The 16,736-nt window shown below is 33.7% G+C and overlaps 1 protein-coding gene across 1 annotated transcript; it reads right to left on the bottom strand.

Annotated features, from left to right (window-relative positions):
• Positions 1–456: 456 nt before the first annotated feature.
• On the bottom strand, positions 457–10,001 carry LOC146729058 (carbohydrate sulfotransferase 11-like). Its single transcript, XM_085495961.1, has 4 exons — positions 9,951–10,001; positions 3,533–3,649; positions 3,005–3,105; positions 457–1,691 (listed from the first exon to the last, which is right to left on the bottom strand). Exons 2-4 carry the CDS (start codon positions 3,639–3,641, stop codon positions 876–878), a joined length of 1,026 nt encoding a protein of 341 aa, XP_085352087.1. The 5' UTR covers positions 3,642–3,649; positions 9,951–10,001; the 3' UTR covers positions 457–875.
• Between the last annotated feature and the right edge of the window lie 6,735 nt (positions 10,002–16,736).

The following is a 16,736-nucleotide window of genomic DNA, read 5'->3' as shown; positions in this document are numbered from 1 at the left end:
GTATTTTAATAAATGCAACACACTATCATACATTGTTCTCTTATCAATAAAATCTGGGCTAACTGATTGAAGTAGAAAAGTTTTAGAACGTCAATTAGTATGTATATATAGTTGTAATACATATACTATCCTTACACTATTCAAGAGGGAGCAAATTTCATGCAAATGTCTGTGTAGGGTCATAACATTTTATGTACGCGACTTTCAAAAAACACCGGCCTACCCCCCTGTACTTTCTGTCCAGTCCCTTGTGGTTGTGTCTTTTTCTGATGCAAATATAAGACCTCATAACGCAGCTATAAAGAAAATAGTGTTTTGGATGGTAGTATAGCGACTCTTAAATAAGATATACAACAAATCGCCATATGTTTGAAGGGACTCGTTTAATTTCTGAATACAAGACATGATATAGGACTGCTGAAAAAAAACATTACTGATAGAGGAATAATACAGACATATGTTGAACATAATTTTATTCTAGATGAATAACTGAAAATAAGACAAAAAGTGCATGCAATGTTACACACATGCCGCAATTGAGATGGCCGATTTATAGCACCACATCATTATCCACTTTACTAGCCCCCATTATAGTCAAAAAGAATAAACGTTGTTTTGAACTTTCTAATACTATCGAAAGAGTTAACATATTGACTTATTCTATAGAAATTACAGTGTTGGTGTTTTAATGTGCGAATTGTTTTAGGCGATTCTGACGCGATATTTCTCTGGCTGAATTAAAAACAGGTGGTGAATTAATTATTCTCTTATTCTAGAAACCATAATTTCTTCCCAAATGCAAATACACAACAGTTACATGAAGTATATATGAAATAACCAATGGTTTAACCTGTATCAAATTAATTCATGGGTAGTTAAAATTTAGGAATTTTATACCCAAGAATTTCATAATCCAATAGATAAAATTCGATTAAATCTTTGAGGATGTTTCGGGGCAAACTTTTTATTGATTCGTTGAATCTGACGTTGCCCTGCTTTTTATGTATTTCTGGAAAACTGTATTGATCAGCGATATTGATTAGTTTGAGAAAACATTCGGCGTCCTCAGCAAGGGTCTCAAAGTGTCCAATAAAGTCATAATCGTGAAGGCATAATTTATACCCGACTCTTTGATAGTGACCAGCACTTGGAATACTGGCATTTGCTTTGTAAAAAAGAAGCATCTGGGCAAACTCCGAGAATGTAATATTGTAAATATCTCCCTTAGGTTTGCTATGCATCACACTATGATTTCGGATTCCACTTCTAATAATGAGGTCATCGAACTTTTTATTATTAGCTGACTGCCCTGATGTGTAATGCATAATGCCATAGTAGTAAGAAACAAGTCGTTCCAGAGGTTCCCGGAAAAATATTGCCTTTTTATATTCTTCTAATTCTTCTATGGTCTTATTTAACGTGGTGTTCAGCATTGTATATCCGTACATAGTTCCCATACACTGTGGATCAACAACATCATGCAATAAATGCCTCCAAGTCGTGGATGAAACTTTAGGCGTTAGCTCAAACATAAATTTATATTTGTTTGAAACAATAAACCCGTCTAACTTCCTTGGTTGATTAGATGGCATTATATTATTGACCATGCAGACATGTCTGGCAGTTTCCATTCGATGTTGGCTGATCTTTGTACAATAATTTGTGTTATCTTTAGGATTTTCTCTCTCATGCTGTAAAAATAATGAGAATGATAATAAAAATTATTATAATAATTATTGTTAATAATACGTTGTTTTGTGTTCATCATAAAAGATTTTGGGGAACTGATAAAGTAAACTAAATCAATACAGTGATACAACAATATGTACAACATAAAATGAACACAGTGACATACAATACAAAAAACTACACAAATACAGTCAGGTTAGTAACCTCGATAAAATGTGTTGTGTAAGCTGATTAACCAATTATTGAGTGTCGATGAAACGATGTTGATACTAAGCATGTGTGTGCATTTATTATTCGATGGAATGCGTGAATAGAAAAAAAATCTGATTTTATGTGCGCTTAGCTGAAAAAATTAAACATCATCAATATGATGGCAATTGAAAATAATTGATTTAGATACCGTTGATTGATGAGAAAAAAACAATATTAAATAATAAAACTTTCGATGAAACGCTAAAACGCATAGTGTCATCATTATGCACAGTCTTAGTATGATACAGGTTGCTCGACGCCGAACGCGCTCTATATTTTTCAGGATGAATAGTATTAACATTCCAGGCCGGCAGGCCATATTCTGAAATTAGGATCACTAGCAATTTATATAGACAAAACAGGAACAAGTTAGAAGATTATTCTCCATGCTCAAAACAAACAAGCAATCTCTTGACACGAGACACAATGTGTCTAATAATACTGTTCCAATTAAGATGCCTAATGGTAAATAACGCCTTGATATTTTTTCTCGCCAATAACGAACAAACGTTTGTGTTAACTATGAATTCATTATCTACATATATTGATTTATATAAATTATTTGATGCAACACATTCATAATGTTTCCTATTGTGACGATGTGTTAAGCTGTCGTAAATGGATACAGTCATTCAAATTCATAATATATATTCCACTAAAGACGATTTGGAGCCACAATTCAACTCACGTGAAATAAAATTTCACCAAAAATTACCAAATTTAAATAAGGTCAAATTTTAATTATTTGACAAAGCAGTTTTTCAGAAAAAGGATTTGTTCCAACCATCATTAAAATATTTTCAGCGATTCGAATAAAATAAACACAGTTACGATATATGTGTAATCATACGTTTCTGATGAATTCATCCTAATATGTATGACGTGCTACATTATAGAGTGAATCTAATATGGATAACATGATATACGTGCGCACTGACTTCTAAATAAGCACAATCGCCATCTTAGAAATGTCTTAAAATCATTCCCTATTTGAAATGTCAGGTCGGTAGGGTGAATATAATACAAATTATGTAATATATTTAGTTTTGAAATGATCAATCACCTTCCGAACAATTTCCACAAAGGTATGATTTGTTTCCTGGCCTCTTGTAAGCAATTGCTGATCTCTAGTGCTCTTCTGATAACCTGGGACGGCCAATAGGGCTGAAAGATAAATACATTCTTTATTCATACCACAATTATAACAAATGGTCGTGTGGCATTACTTAGCAATTGTCTCCATCATTACTGTTTGCCTGAACACATGGAAAAGCGTTTAATATTGTTATAAGTCCGTAACAATACTCCTTTCAAATTGACGTTGTTAATATTTACTTATTGTCACAGAGTAAAAGGTACTTTCCTGAAATTTTAAACCCATTACCCTGATTTCCGTTTGTTTTCAACCAATAATATTTATATTTATCTGTACAAAGTAATGGACTGTTTAATTCTTCACGCAATTCCAAAGTTTTTATCCAAATGTATAACTTCATGACAATTCATATAATATAGAGTTATGGGAGCATGCTCGAAAGTTATCAACAGTGCCTCTTTATAAACAATGATATATATCAATTGAACTTTTTACCTAGATTGATATTTGTTATCCATTTCGTATGATACAAAACCACATATAACAAAGTTAATATTATCAGAATTATAAGTCGTTTTCTCAAGGGGCATCTGCGTTCTACCATTGTGTCACCTGAGAACAAATACATGAAAATACACTTTTTGTTATCAATGTTAAAACAATTAAAAAACACGAAATCTCTGGATTATAATTGTGCAAGATGAAATATGCCAGTAATAACTTGAGTCAATTCAGAGTGTGTACTTAAGATCTAAAACACGTGTTTGTCTAAATATGATCAAACAAAGCCGGCTGTGATTGGTCGGTTGGTTTGTTGGTTAGTTGGGTGATTGTAATGCAATCGGGTGACCATAATGCGCTAATTTTAGACTTACTGTGAAAATAGTGTGAGTTCCAGCAATCAGCCGACGTGATTATTTTCATTCAATCATCTCATGTAGCCTATACGTTAATGGGCTAAACTGACAAATATAGAACTTGCCATGCAGGGTGTTTGCTGTCTAGATATACAGATGCAGATGCAGATACTTCTGCAGATTTGGTCTTGAATGAACAAACTCTAGGTCTGGCTCTGTCCCCAAAACTATTAAAATTGTTTAATGTGTTAGTGTGCTCTGTTCTGTTAGATTTCATTTAATAACAGATTATATAAATAACTTAAAATTAAAAGGTTCCAAAAAATAACCAAAACGACCAAGTGTGTAGGTGATGATTATTTGTGAGGACATATTAATTATGTAACAGTTATCACAAGACATTGCGCTAGTAAAAGTCTGTAGGTTTGATGACAATAAGTCGTACAAGTATGTCGCCCGATGTCGCTACAGTAGTGCTGCATCCACTATGGTGACAGGAAGTACTGGTTGAGTGTATTGATTGGAGGTCAATTGACAGCGAAAGGTGTTACTTGTTTGATATTATGACAAGTAAATTGTTTTATTTTACTTTATTTGAAGTCTTTAATTGCAAGCTATTGCAAAGCAATAATATGCCTGATGCATGTGCACTTTATATTGTTTCGAAAATGTTGTATTTTTGTATTGGAAAAAACGAGTTGGTCTGCATTAGTGATATGAATTGTTTGACATTGCTGTTTGCAGTGAAATAAAATTAAAATTTTAATATGTGTGAATGCTTTTAGCCACTTATATTTTTGTGGTATTTCGCCCGTGTTCAACTTTTTTTGGTTTTCAATATGTGTAGCTACAGTAATATCTGTTCGTGATTATCACTCCTTCGTGTTTAAAACAATATGGTTAATAGTTGACAACAGCTTTGCTAACAATGTATCTATTTTCATGGTATTACAGACAGGACAGACAGAACATGTTTAAAACACGAGGAGCAAGAGGATTACACAAACATGTGTTTTTAGAAAAAACTTCCCACAACATGTGCATATTATATTATTTTAAAAATGTTGTATTTTCCCATTAGTTTGGTTTGCATTTGTGATATAAATTGCTTGACATTTTTGTTTGGAGTGAGATACAGTTAGTACTTATGTATAATATAATAATATATAATATGTGTGAATGACCTTAGGAACTCGTATGTATGTGGTATTTTGCCCGTGTTCTGCAATTATACGCTGTGCAACACTAATTTAGGTGTTCACGCCTTCAATAAACAATCGCCTTTAGAGATTAACGAGCGGTTGTTAACTGTTAGCTGATTATACTGATACAGTAGTGTGGTGTCATATATTCTGTAAGACAGCGTGTTTTAATGCGAAGGACATTTCGCCTGTATGCCAAGTATAATTGGTTCTTAGAGGTAATTGACACCCTTCGCTTTAAGTAGAAGTACATGATCATAATTTCCACACTGTAAATCTAAATGTTTTAAAATTTGACACATTTTCGTCTCACTTTAAAATCACTTTTAAATTTTATAATTAAACACATTAAGTGTTTTTGTTAATATCGTGAATGAGTTATATCACAAGTAAAACATTTTTTATTGTTTTGAGGTAAAACACTTAAAGTGTTAATAATTTGCATAATTATGAAAAGTGTATTGATGAACACACCTCGGTGAGCAGGTGTTTTCGATTCCAACATTTCAGGGGATGTTTTTTGCATATGACATATAACAAAAAGTGTTCCACCAGAAACTCGTTTCACAACACCGTTTTAGAAAAAGTACCTTAACTAGAAATATGTATTGTTCATATTCACAACATTTTTAAAAGTGCTTTTACTAGTAAAATGTACTGAAAAGTGTTCATTATCACTTTTAAAAGTGATAGCACTAGACAAATATTTGATTAAGTGTGTAGGGAATGTCGTCTTCACCGGGGACATGTTTAAATAAAGTGCTCACCATCACAGCTCTTTGGAAATTGCTTCCATAGACACAATTTTTGAAAAATGTTTTCTTCAGAAAAATGTATTTAAAAAGTATTTATTTATCAACACATTGAAAAATGCTCTCATACAAAACACAAGCTAGAATATTGAAAAGTGCCTGTATCAAAGTCACATTTTAATATGTTTTCCTATTTATAACATGGTAACACTAATAACAATTTTTCGCACCCGAGAAACATTTTGTAAATATATCAAATGATGCATTCCGCTCAGCTTATTAATATAAACATTAATAAGCTAAGTTTTTTAACATATGTAGCGAATAATAACAATCGCATAAAAAATGTTCAGCATTCATAGTGTTTTAGTTTTAGTTTTAAAAATGTCGTATACATAAACATGAAACATGCATAGTCGGGTGTTTTGAAGTGTTTCAAAATAAAACAGTTTGGAAGAAAAGTGTTTTGGTTAAACTCACAAATAAAAATGTGTCTTATACATTAGCACTTTGTTAAACGTTGTTTGTGATTTTACTTAAAAAATACTAAACAATAATGTTTTAATAGAAAATACCGATTTTTTACAATATAATGCATATGTTTTTAAGGTAGAGATGCAGGTTGGGAGACTATATTTTTAATTGGCTCTAATTACTGTAGTTACACAAGTAAAATATATTTTTCACCCATCAAGTTATATATCATTTGAAAGAGCTTTATTTAAACTTTCGAGTTTTATGGTTTACAATAATGTACTATGATACCATATTAAGTGGTGTGGATTTGCGGATAAAATCATGCGTTTTAGGTGAAAGCGCACTTAAAACTATTTAACTTTTGAATGCATACCCTGATTTTGATTTACAAACACTTATTTAAAACCTCTGTTTACTAGGAACATAATGGCTTATTTATTAGTGTTTCCATTGAAAATTGTTTACACAGTGTTCTTTGAAACATTCACATTTTATAAATCGTTCACAAATAACAGAGCCGCTAATTGAAAGCTCTATTGTTTCTGTTCCAGTAAAGACAGTGAAACCATACGATGCCATTTACTTGGGATAGATCTGAATAATCACCCCTGAAAATTTCATTGAAAACAAATGAACTGTCTACAAGTTAAATAGTTTTAAAATTGAAATTTTGAGTAAAAAATTAAACTGAGATAATCGCCATTTTGTAAAAAAAGTTATAAAACGAATCATTCGCTTCATATGTGTAAAAGAAACTCATAGAAATACACCATACACCGATATTTGTTGATGTTAAATCGTCAGGTAAATAATAGAATACAAAATATTTACAATTCGAGGGAAACAGACGAAAAATCGTCCGCGAAGTCACAACCTTGCGTGAAAACTGTCATAGCGTCGTGTTATCAATTCCACTGAGGGAGGGGCATATGAGATATTTATAAACATAACGATCGCCATTGGGTGGGTTGAGTCTAAATATATCTTCCCTCAAACCTTTAAAAAAATACTTTGTATGACGCCGTTTTGCGCGTTCCCGGGTGAAATGGTCCGTGTGAAGTTAGACGACCAGGTTGAGATGTGCCGTTACGGTAATATTTTGCTCGACAACGGCTATTCGAAATGAAGTCACATTGGAAGGGGAACTAATGTAAATCGGGCCAGGTTTCATTCAACTACAGACGAGACGGGTCGATGGAAATTAAATGAACCCCGACCTCTGCAAATACCTCATTCATAGAGTGCCTTAGTACCAGAGGTCGCCGATCACGGCCATACAACGTACTTTGCGACATCGCTACCGGTGCATGCTAGCTGACAAGGAGGTTTCCGATTAAGGTATGCAAGATGGCATCACAGAGTGCATGATTTTTCCGCGGTGTTTAAAAACAGCCTCTCGTTGCCGATTTTTCTGTAATTTCCAGGGTATTTTTTTTTAATTAACCAAGCATTTTACGTTTGTTTATTTTGACAATGAAAAGTTAGTTATCGATGACAGTAACAGCAGTGTTGTTTGTCAATTGCATCGCAATTCTATCAGCACGGTAATCGTTACACCGAAACGGAAAATGTTTACTTCAGTGTTAAAATGCCATTGGAGTAAAAAATATGTGGAAACATTTTTTAGTTTCTCCCACAATGTGAAAAAGCTTCAAATGTGTGCACCAAAAAAACAAAAGAAATTGTGGCCTTGTTTTGTGCGAAAATTAAATCGCCCTATCGGGGCTTCCTTCACATGAAATTAAATGAAAAATCAATTTATGTAAGGGTGAAAAAGGTTACTTATCATTCACAACTGTATGTTTTGTTTCATTTCGCTTGCATGCTGGAAGCGTCTACGTCTTGTCTGTTTTTTGTTTTTTTTTTAGTTTGCTAGTTGATCGCGTTTGAGGTAAATAAACAGAGAGCCAGGGCAGGAAGTCGCATACCACTGCTCCGTAACTGAGCCCCGTAACCGCTGCCTGCAATCATTTGCATATAACATCAACAGTGACTTGTCAATCAAAGCGCAACGCAAACAGTCTTTCGGGACTTTTAATCACATAAGCGTGCCTCGGTTCCCTATATTTTTAAACTGATTTTTGAGTATGTTCCAACATTGACAATGCTTCGAAAATGTTACACTATCAAGCCAAGACTGTCTGGGTAAGAAAAAGCAAAAAAAAGTGCCCACGAACCTGCAATTCTACCTTAACTTAAACAGTGGATTTTCAATTAAAACAGTGTGTTTTAACAAAAATACTCATATACATTGTAAATCTAGGGAGCACTTTCATGTTTTTCATTAAAACACACCTTTTTAAACATTACTCACTGGATTTTGATAATATTATACTTTTCAGATTTTTGAAGAAAACATCAGAGCAGGAACTAGTTTTGTCCTTATATTATGGATTATTGTTGATTCAGTTTCTCTATACCAAAAGAACTCTGTTTGGGTAAATATAGTTTTAAAATACCGCTGTCCTGTGGTGAAATCAAACATTTGACGGATAGAAAAGTGAATGAAATAGAATAAATGTAGTGCATGAATGCAGGTTCGAGATTTGAGAGAGAATGGGATTGCAATAGAGTAAATTTATTTCTGTGTAGCATTTTTTGTCTTAATTAATTAACGACTTTTATTTGTTCCACTATTTTTTTCCTTTTTCCAGGAAGTTGATGTGTCCATGAAACTACATTCGAGACAACAATACCACATGGGAAGAGATTGGGCACTTTCATTCATATCAAGGAATGGGTTTAAAGATGTTATTGTTCGTTTCAAGTGTCAATGTTCACTATTAATGGGTAGTGTATCTAGAGTTTCCTACTTAATAATAGTCTGATAGCGACTGATATTTCATCATATACACTCCTTGCAATTATGCAGATTATAAAAATTTTGCAGATTATAAACAAGTGTTTTAAAGTGGGAACAAGCTGATGAACACTTTGAATTTTTTCTCACAAAACAGGAGAAATGTTTTATTCAAAAACAGTAGTGCTATAAAATAACTCGATTGCGATTTTAAGAAAAACACTTAAAAGGATTGTAAAGTGGAGACTCAGATTTACAGTGTACACGTAGATTTTAATTGAACAAGAGTTTAACCCATAACATATTTGACAGGTATAGCAGTGGCGTTTGACCATCAACCAAACAAAATGTTTTTCAAATAACAAATATTTCCTGACAAATCCCTTTCCATAAACGCCTGCAGACGTGGAATTACTATGACTTGGTTAAGGTTACAATGACGATCAGCTATGTATAAGAACAATTGTTTGTTTGCATACACTATACTACGCCATGTGTCACATGATATTTGTGATCCAGTACTCATACCCCCCCCCCCCCCATTTTGTTCGTTATTGGTCGTAGCAAGTCCTGTTATGACCACATTAAACAACGCGTGGTCGGTTTAATACAATTTACCGTGAACGATCAGGAGAAAGCTATATTACAAGATTTACTATTTTTTTCTTCAAAGCCTGCCTGGGACATCCACAAATACGCCAAACTTCACATTGCTTTCGGCATGCGTTTACCAGCATAGACGACTACACACACTAAAACAGTATCCAAACACGGCTACCTGCCTATATACAATTAATTACTTAGCAGGAAACTGGTCAAACTTACCACCAATTTGCGAGGCGTCAGTAATATCCTCTCGTCTCGTACTCGTGGGTAAAGTGATATGGTTAATAGTTGACGTCACCTGCGTTAACAATGTATTCACATGGTAATTCTGACAGGCAGTGCATGTTTATGACAAGAGCCATCAGATGATTACATAAATGTCTGTTATCATAATGTACTTTCCACTACATTGAGTATTAATATTAATATTACGAGCCGTCGATGGCTCATGAATATTTTAAATCGAATAGCATTGCTCCAGTGCTTCTCAACACAGAGTTGTGTTGACATAGTGTACACGACACTCAACAACAACATCAATGCAGAAGAAAACCCTATATATTTTGAGCAACCGCATTCTTATCCACTGTAAATTTAACATAATGCGAACTGCATTCGATCTATTGTCAAAATTCTGAATAATACATAGTATACAATTATAATTTATCCCCCATATGGTGATTAATGATTAGTTCAGTAAAATTGCTTGAAAATCAAGTAATATATATTACGTAAACCATTAAGTGTGTCCATCCCCCAGATTAGATGCGTCCTGTGTAATAATAATTAGTATCATAGGGAGTCCCGAAGTAGCATATCGGTCATATGGGGTTGCGAACGATGTTAGGTTATTGTGCTATCCATTTAAATATAATATGTTATGCATTCATTGCAGTTAAACAGTGCATGTTATGGATACATAATTCAATATTTAGAAATGGGGCCCTCATCTGCCAGTTTCTTAAAGCTTAAGATCACAATGTGAATATAACTTTAAAAAAGAAACAGCCGATGCATTTAAACTTTAAACTACATATATGTTCCGCCCAGTTATCTTCCAGGACAAACGATAAAAGGCCATGTTCATATCACAGTATGTGTGTGCGCATGTGTTTACAACATAACCCCCACGAACAGCTGTTAAAACATTGGCCATTTCACCCACAAGAATTCGTTAGATTTTAAAGTTAAATTTCAATGCTGTTGGGTCACAAAATACGTTTTCTCTAATTATTAAATAACCATATGTCCTAAATTATGGATCTGAGTGTCAATATATAACGAGGATAACCCTGGAAAATCTGAACACATGAAAAACGGAAAATTACATTCTAAACATTTATTAAACAGTAGTCAGAAACACTTCAATGTAACAAACTTAGGATTGGTAATATTATGACATCAAACAAATTAGAAATGTAATCAGAGCAATGTTAAAGATGTAAATACCATGAAATGAAATAATAATTTGAACAAAATAAAGACACAGTTTTAGCAACAAACTCAAACTTACACAAATGTTAAGAAGATCTACAAATCTGAACATTATCCAAAATATAGTTGCAAAATATATAATCAGGAGAGTGATTACTAAATTAGAATAATATATAATTAGGGAAGTAATTACTAAAATAGGAATTCCAACAAATGAGTTACAAACTTATCCCTCTTAGTAAAACAAATCTGCAAGTTCTGGAACAAAAACTAAAGTAGTGATGAAAACTATAATATGGTTAATTGTTCAAATGCAAGGATTTCAGCATATGGACAACCTTTCTTTCACAAAATAACAAAATGTAGCAAACTAAAGTTATTAAGACCACAATTGTGAATAATTATACTGTGAATTAAAATCAACAATTACATTGTTATCATAAGCAGATTTATAGAGAAATAGTTATCCACCTGCTTGATGAAGGTAATAATGCATTTAATAACAAAAGGTGCGGTCTGTACATGATCTTCACGATGAGAGAAACGAAGCTATTATTTTGTGCGTAATTGGTCCAGAGAAACCAAATAGAATCCAAAGTAGTGTTGTATTTTCGTAAGTGTTATATTTTCATATTCGTCGAAATCGATTTAGTCCGCATTCGTGTTATGGATTGCTTGACATTGCTGTTTGGAGTAAGATAAATTATTACTTTTTAATATGTGTGAATGATGATTTCGCCCGTGTTCAACTTATTGTGTTACAGATTCAAATGACATATTTTTTTAATTTGCGTAGCTTCAGTGATATCTTCTCCTGATTGTCGTTTAAGTCCTCACTCCTTCGTGTTTAAAACAATATGGTTAATAGTTGACAACAACAAATGTGCTAACAATTCCATGACAGGACAGACAGTACGTGTTTAAAACACGAGGCAAAGGATTACACTAACATGTCTTATCGTGAGAAATGCCCACATTATATTATTTCAAAATTGTTATATTTTTTCATTAGTTTGGTTTGTATTAGTGATATGGATTGTTGTATAAAGTGAGATAAAATTAGTACTTTTTATTATGTGTGACTGGCTTTAGCCACCCATATCTATGTGTTCTTTTTCGCCCGTGTTCTACCGATTTTAACCGTTAGATGTACTGGTATTGTAGTGGTTTTAAATATTCCATATAGTGTTTTGACTTTGTGATGCGACATGCATTTCCCACGTTTGCAGTGTATAGTGGGCGTTAAGTGTTAATTGACAATCTATTTAGTTTAAGTTCACTAATTCACTTCATATATACGTGGCATTTCTCCTGTGTTCGCGATTTAAATTGCACCAGATTTTATCTGGTACATCATCGAATGAAAAAACAAATTTTGAATACAAATTATTTCCCCGAAAAAGCATAAATAATTTGTGTCTGGCAAATGCAGATGACAACTCCAATATTCACCGGCATACCTGCTCAAAAACTGAAGAATTGGAACGATCAATCTGTTTACCCTTGGTAGATTAGTAGAAATTTTCCACAACACTGTTATTTCTTATTTAGCACAACAATGAGCCTGGACAAGGCATCCAACTTACAGCGTTATAATTGATTATTGGTCATACTATCAAAGTCGAGCATGTAATTACTCTGATTCGGTCAAGATTGCCAAGTGACAATTGTTTTTTGCAGATAATACATTGCGCACGTGTATCTCGTAATATGTGTGATTGAGTGCGTCATACTTTCCCCCGTTTTGTTCATCATTGGTCGTAATAAGTAATATTGTCCTCACATTAAACAACGCGTAGTGGGTCAATAAATAGAAACTATGCACTAGCGGGTTACCTTGAACAATCAATATAAAACTATATTACATGATTTACAGGTTAGGTTTAAAAACCACTTGGGACTTGAACAATTACGTCAAACTTCACTTTGCTCTCGGTACACACACTAAAACATTATTCGAACATGACTACTTGTCTATATCCGATAATTACAAAGCAGGAGACTAGCCAAACTTACCATTAATTTGTGTAGATTCATTAATATATTCTCGTTTCGAACTCACTCATACTATTATGAAGTTGTTACGAGGATACTGCAAAGTATGCACGAAGACAGTACAGAGGGAATACCGACACACGCACATCGAGGTCGATGCGACCGTGTACCGAGTGCGTACTTTGCAGTATCCTTGCGATAACCGTATTATTATAAATGTTTTCCCCGGCGATACACCATGGGAATGCCGAAATTCATAAAGTGTATAACAGATTTAGCGCACTTCTTTAAACCCTGGGGCAGCCATGTTTCTTGTTATGGGTAGATGATGCTTACCCACGTAATCGTTCCATGTTTGGAATTCGCGATTTCTAACATGGTAGGCTGAAAACACCCAGTACAATAACGCAAAATTACGGCACGCTGTAACTTACGGCGTAACGGTGACATATGTATAAATGTCTAAACTGTGTAAAAGTGTCTAAACAGGTGGTATTATTTCAAAAGCTGCAAGTTCAATACCAATGCCAAAGGATTACACAAATGTCACCATGAACAATGAACTCTTCTTTTTACGGGGGATGGGGTTTAATATGCATAGCCACAGTGATATCTTCTCGACATTATCGTTTAAGTACTCACTCCTTCGTGTTAAAAACAATATGGATAATAGTTGACAACAGCTGTGCTAAATAAATTCTATTCCCATAGTATCACTGACAGGACAGACAGTACATGTTTGGAACAAGAGGCAAAGGATTACACCAACATCGCGAGAAATGTCCCACATTATATTGTTTAAAAATTGTTGTTTCTCATTAGTTTGGTTTGCATTAGTGATATGGATTGTTGTATAGAGTGAGATAAAAAAAAAGGATAATTTCATATTGTTTAGTGTCTCACCAGCGCTTCACAACTGTCATATGTTGACGCAATATGCATCCGGCAATAATAAATATTGAAAAAGTTCACATGAAATCTTTCCGAACTTGGTTAGTTAAAAGTTGGTTTTGTATCCTTAAAGTCATTGAAGTCGTAAAATCGATAGAAATATATTTATAATATATATATGTATAAAACTAAAAACGCATGTTATGTAAAATGCCATGTTAGGTGAAGACTCTTTTATTTTTTCATTATGGGTTTCTTTAAATATGTGTAGCCCCAGTCTCGTCAGGCTAGCTCAGGTGAATTGTCAGATCGGGACCAGGGAGAAAGCAATTATAATAAAATCAATTTCGAGCTGTGGGTCAGGCTGGGTTGAGTCAACTTCTCCACTATGAGTCTTCGTCTGATGCTGCTCTCCCAAGATTGGCAAGTGGCATTTACCAGTGACTAGCTCTATAAGAAAACCACTATCATATAAGTAATCACTATCAACACTATATACCATATAGGGGACACTGTCACACAAATCGCTCATCCACAAGACGTGACAATACCATATATTACGTTGAACTTATTATGTCAGTTTTATTAAACACATTGATTTCTCAAGCTAGTAAATGGATAACATCAGCTCAAAGAGCAACAGTAAAAACAATACAGTATGGATACCCACTGTAAACAGTATGGGCATACAAGTCACAACACAGAATATTAATTAACTAACCCTATTAACCTAACAGGCAACTGTTCAAAAATATTAATGTATCAACCGTATTACCCAAACAGGCAACTGTTCCAGAAATATTAATGAATCTACTTTATTAACCTAACAGATAACTCTTCAAAAATATTAATGTATCAACCGTATTACCCTAACAGGCAACTGTTCAAAAATATTAATGCATCAACCTTATTAACCTAACAGGCAACTGTTCAAAAATATTAATGCATTAACCTTATTAGCCACACTGACTAAATTCAAATTTATTATTTATTATTTGACTTTGTAAATCAAATCATTGACAGTATATTTTTATACCGTGGTTACAGAGCAATATCACTTATCTAAACTATACAAGAGATAAAGCAATAGTATACAAAACACCTTTAGTAGGAAATGGTCTGTGTTCACACACCCCCACAGGTTCCAAAGCCAAAAGTCCGTCTTGTAGTTCGACGGAGATAAATTTCAGTAATTTTAACAACGGGTCGAAAAAATATATCGAAACTTACAATGATATTTGCGGGAACACGAGTTTGCACGTGACCTATATGACCACTTCGGTTGTCACAGCAACGAACTTAGTGACCAGCATAGGCAAAAGTTATTGCCTCATGGAATCAATAAAAATTCAAAAATACAAACAAACAAAATACTACCAAGCTACACATGTGATCACAGTAAATTTGTGAGCACTCGGTGACCAAATCTTGCAATTGCAAAATCATGTGAATAAAGAAACTTATTTTTCACTAAATCGTCACACAAAAGTTAATTCTCTAACAGAAACGAAGCTCAATAAAAGTTCCGAATCGACGAATTCTCATCACAGTGATGTATTACAATCGATAATAACCAAACCGTCCATGGGCAGTGGTGACTGTAACAATTACACGGGGAGTGACACGGCTTACAAAATCAACGGTCGACGATCGGAGAAACCCTCACTGGATAGCTAAATAGTTGATCGAAGTCAGTTCCTTACTCTGTAGGTTATCTGCAAACACCGCAGTTGTATCATAACGGGGTAGATATCTTTATTTCGGACGGCGACGAGCCAGGTCTTCTCCGGTCTTCTCTTGGCGCGCAACATCTTTCACACCGCCTGTAGTTATATGCAAATGTAACGCCTCCACAGTTCAAAATCAAAAGTTCTTTCGTTTTTATCCAAAGATCGTATAATGCGTAAATATAACTACAAACTGAATGAATGCAAAACAATTTTTAAAAATGCTTTAAACCCAGGGTTATATATGGTTTAATCAGAAAGTTGTAAATGAATCAAAAAAATCCCCAGTGAAGAAAAAATAATGGTATTAAAGATATTTAACTACAAAAATGACACTCTGAAATAAAGCAGAACTTTTAACATGCAAAATCATAATATTGACCTTCAAGTATACCTCACTGCAACTATGAAACCGGTCTTTGTGTGTATGAATACTTTTGTTTTTTCTTATCATGTAATTGTTTAAACATTGAGCAAGGAAAACAACAAATTATCTCTATGACCAAAGATTTGGTGGTGTTGAGCTCTATCCTTAATTAAACTATAAATGGAAGTTTGAATAATCAAGTCTTTATTATATAAGGGATCATCACTTTAACTGCGCGATCAGCCACAAGTACAGCAAACAGACAAACAGCTCAGTATGTCAAGTAATTTAAAAGAATGATTTTCTAATTGGAAGATATGAGCGCGTATTTTAGATCAAGATATGCACGTTGAAAAGCAGATGCGAATGATTGATGTGAAAACATGTGAACTTTTCGCTATCCTAAATAACTGAAATGTTAGATATAATATTTTAGTATTCGTGATTCATTCTATATGGACAAGCTTTTGAATCTTAAAATTCCATCAGCTATTGTAGATTTTGGTTTCTGAGAAAACGCACAGGATACTGCACATATGTAATTGGCAATGGTTCAGACATGTAGCCTGTATTTAATTAATTTAAAAGTCA

The sequence above is a fragment of the Saccoglossus kowalevskii genome, chromosome 22, assembly GCF_978046115.1.
Source record: "Saccoglossus kowalevskii chromosome 22, keSacKowa6.1, whole genome shotgun sequence".
Lineage (NCBI taxonomy): Eukaryota > Metazoa > Hemichordata > Enteropneusta > Harrimaniidae > Saccoglossus > Saccoglossus kowalevskii.
Note: the sequence above shows the minus strand (reverse complement) of the source record. Positions and strands in the feature narration are given on the sequence as shown.

Bases quoted from the DNA above. Each gene is read 5' to 3' on its own strand.
- LOC146729058 (XM_085495961.1), bottom strand. From the start codon at position 3,641: ATGGTAGAACGCAGATGCCCCTTGAGAAAACGACTTATAATTCTGATA. The intron at 3,106-3,532 runs GTAAAAAGTTCA...TTTATCTTTCAG, and splicing joins GATAACAAATATCAATCTAG to CCCTATTGGCCGTCCCAGGT. The intron at 1,692-3,004 runs GTGATTGATCAT...TTATTTTTACAG, and splicing joins TTGTGGAAATTGTTCGGAAG to CATGAGAGAGAAAATCCTAA.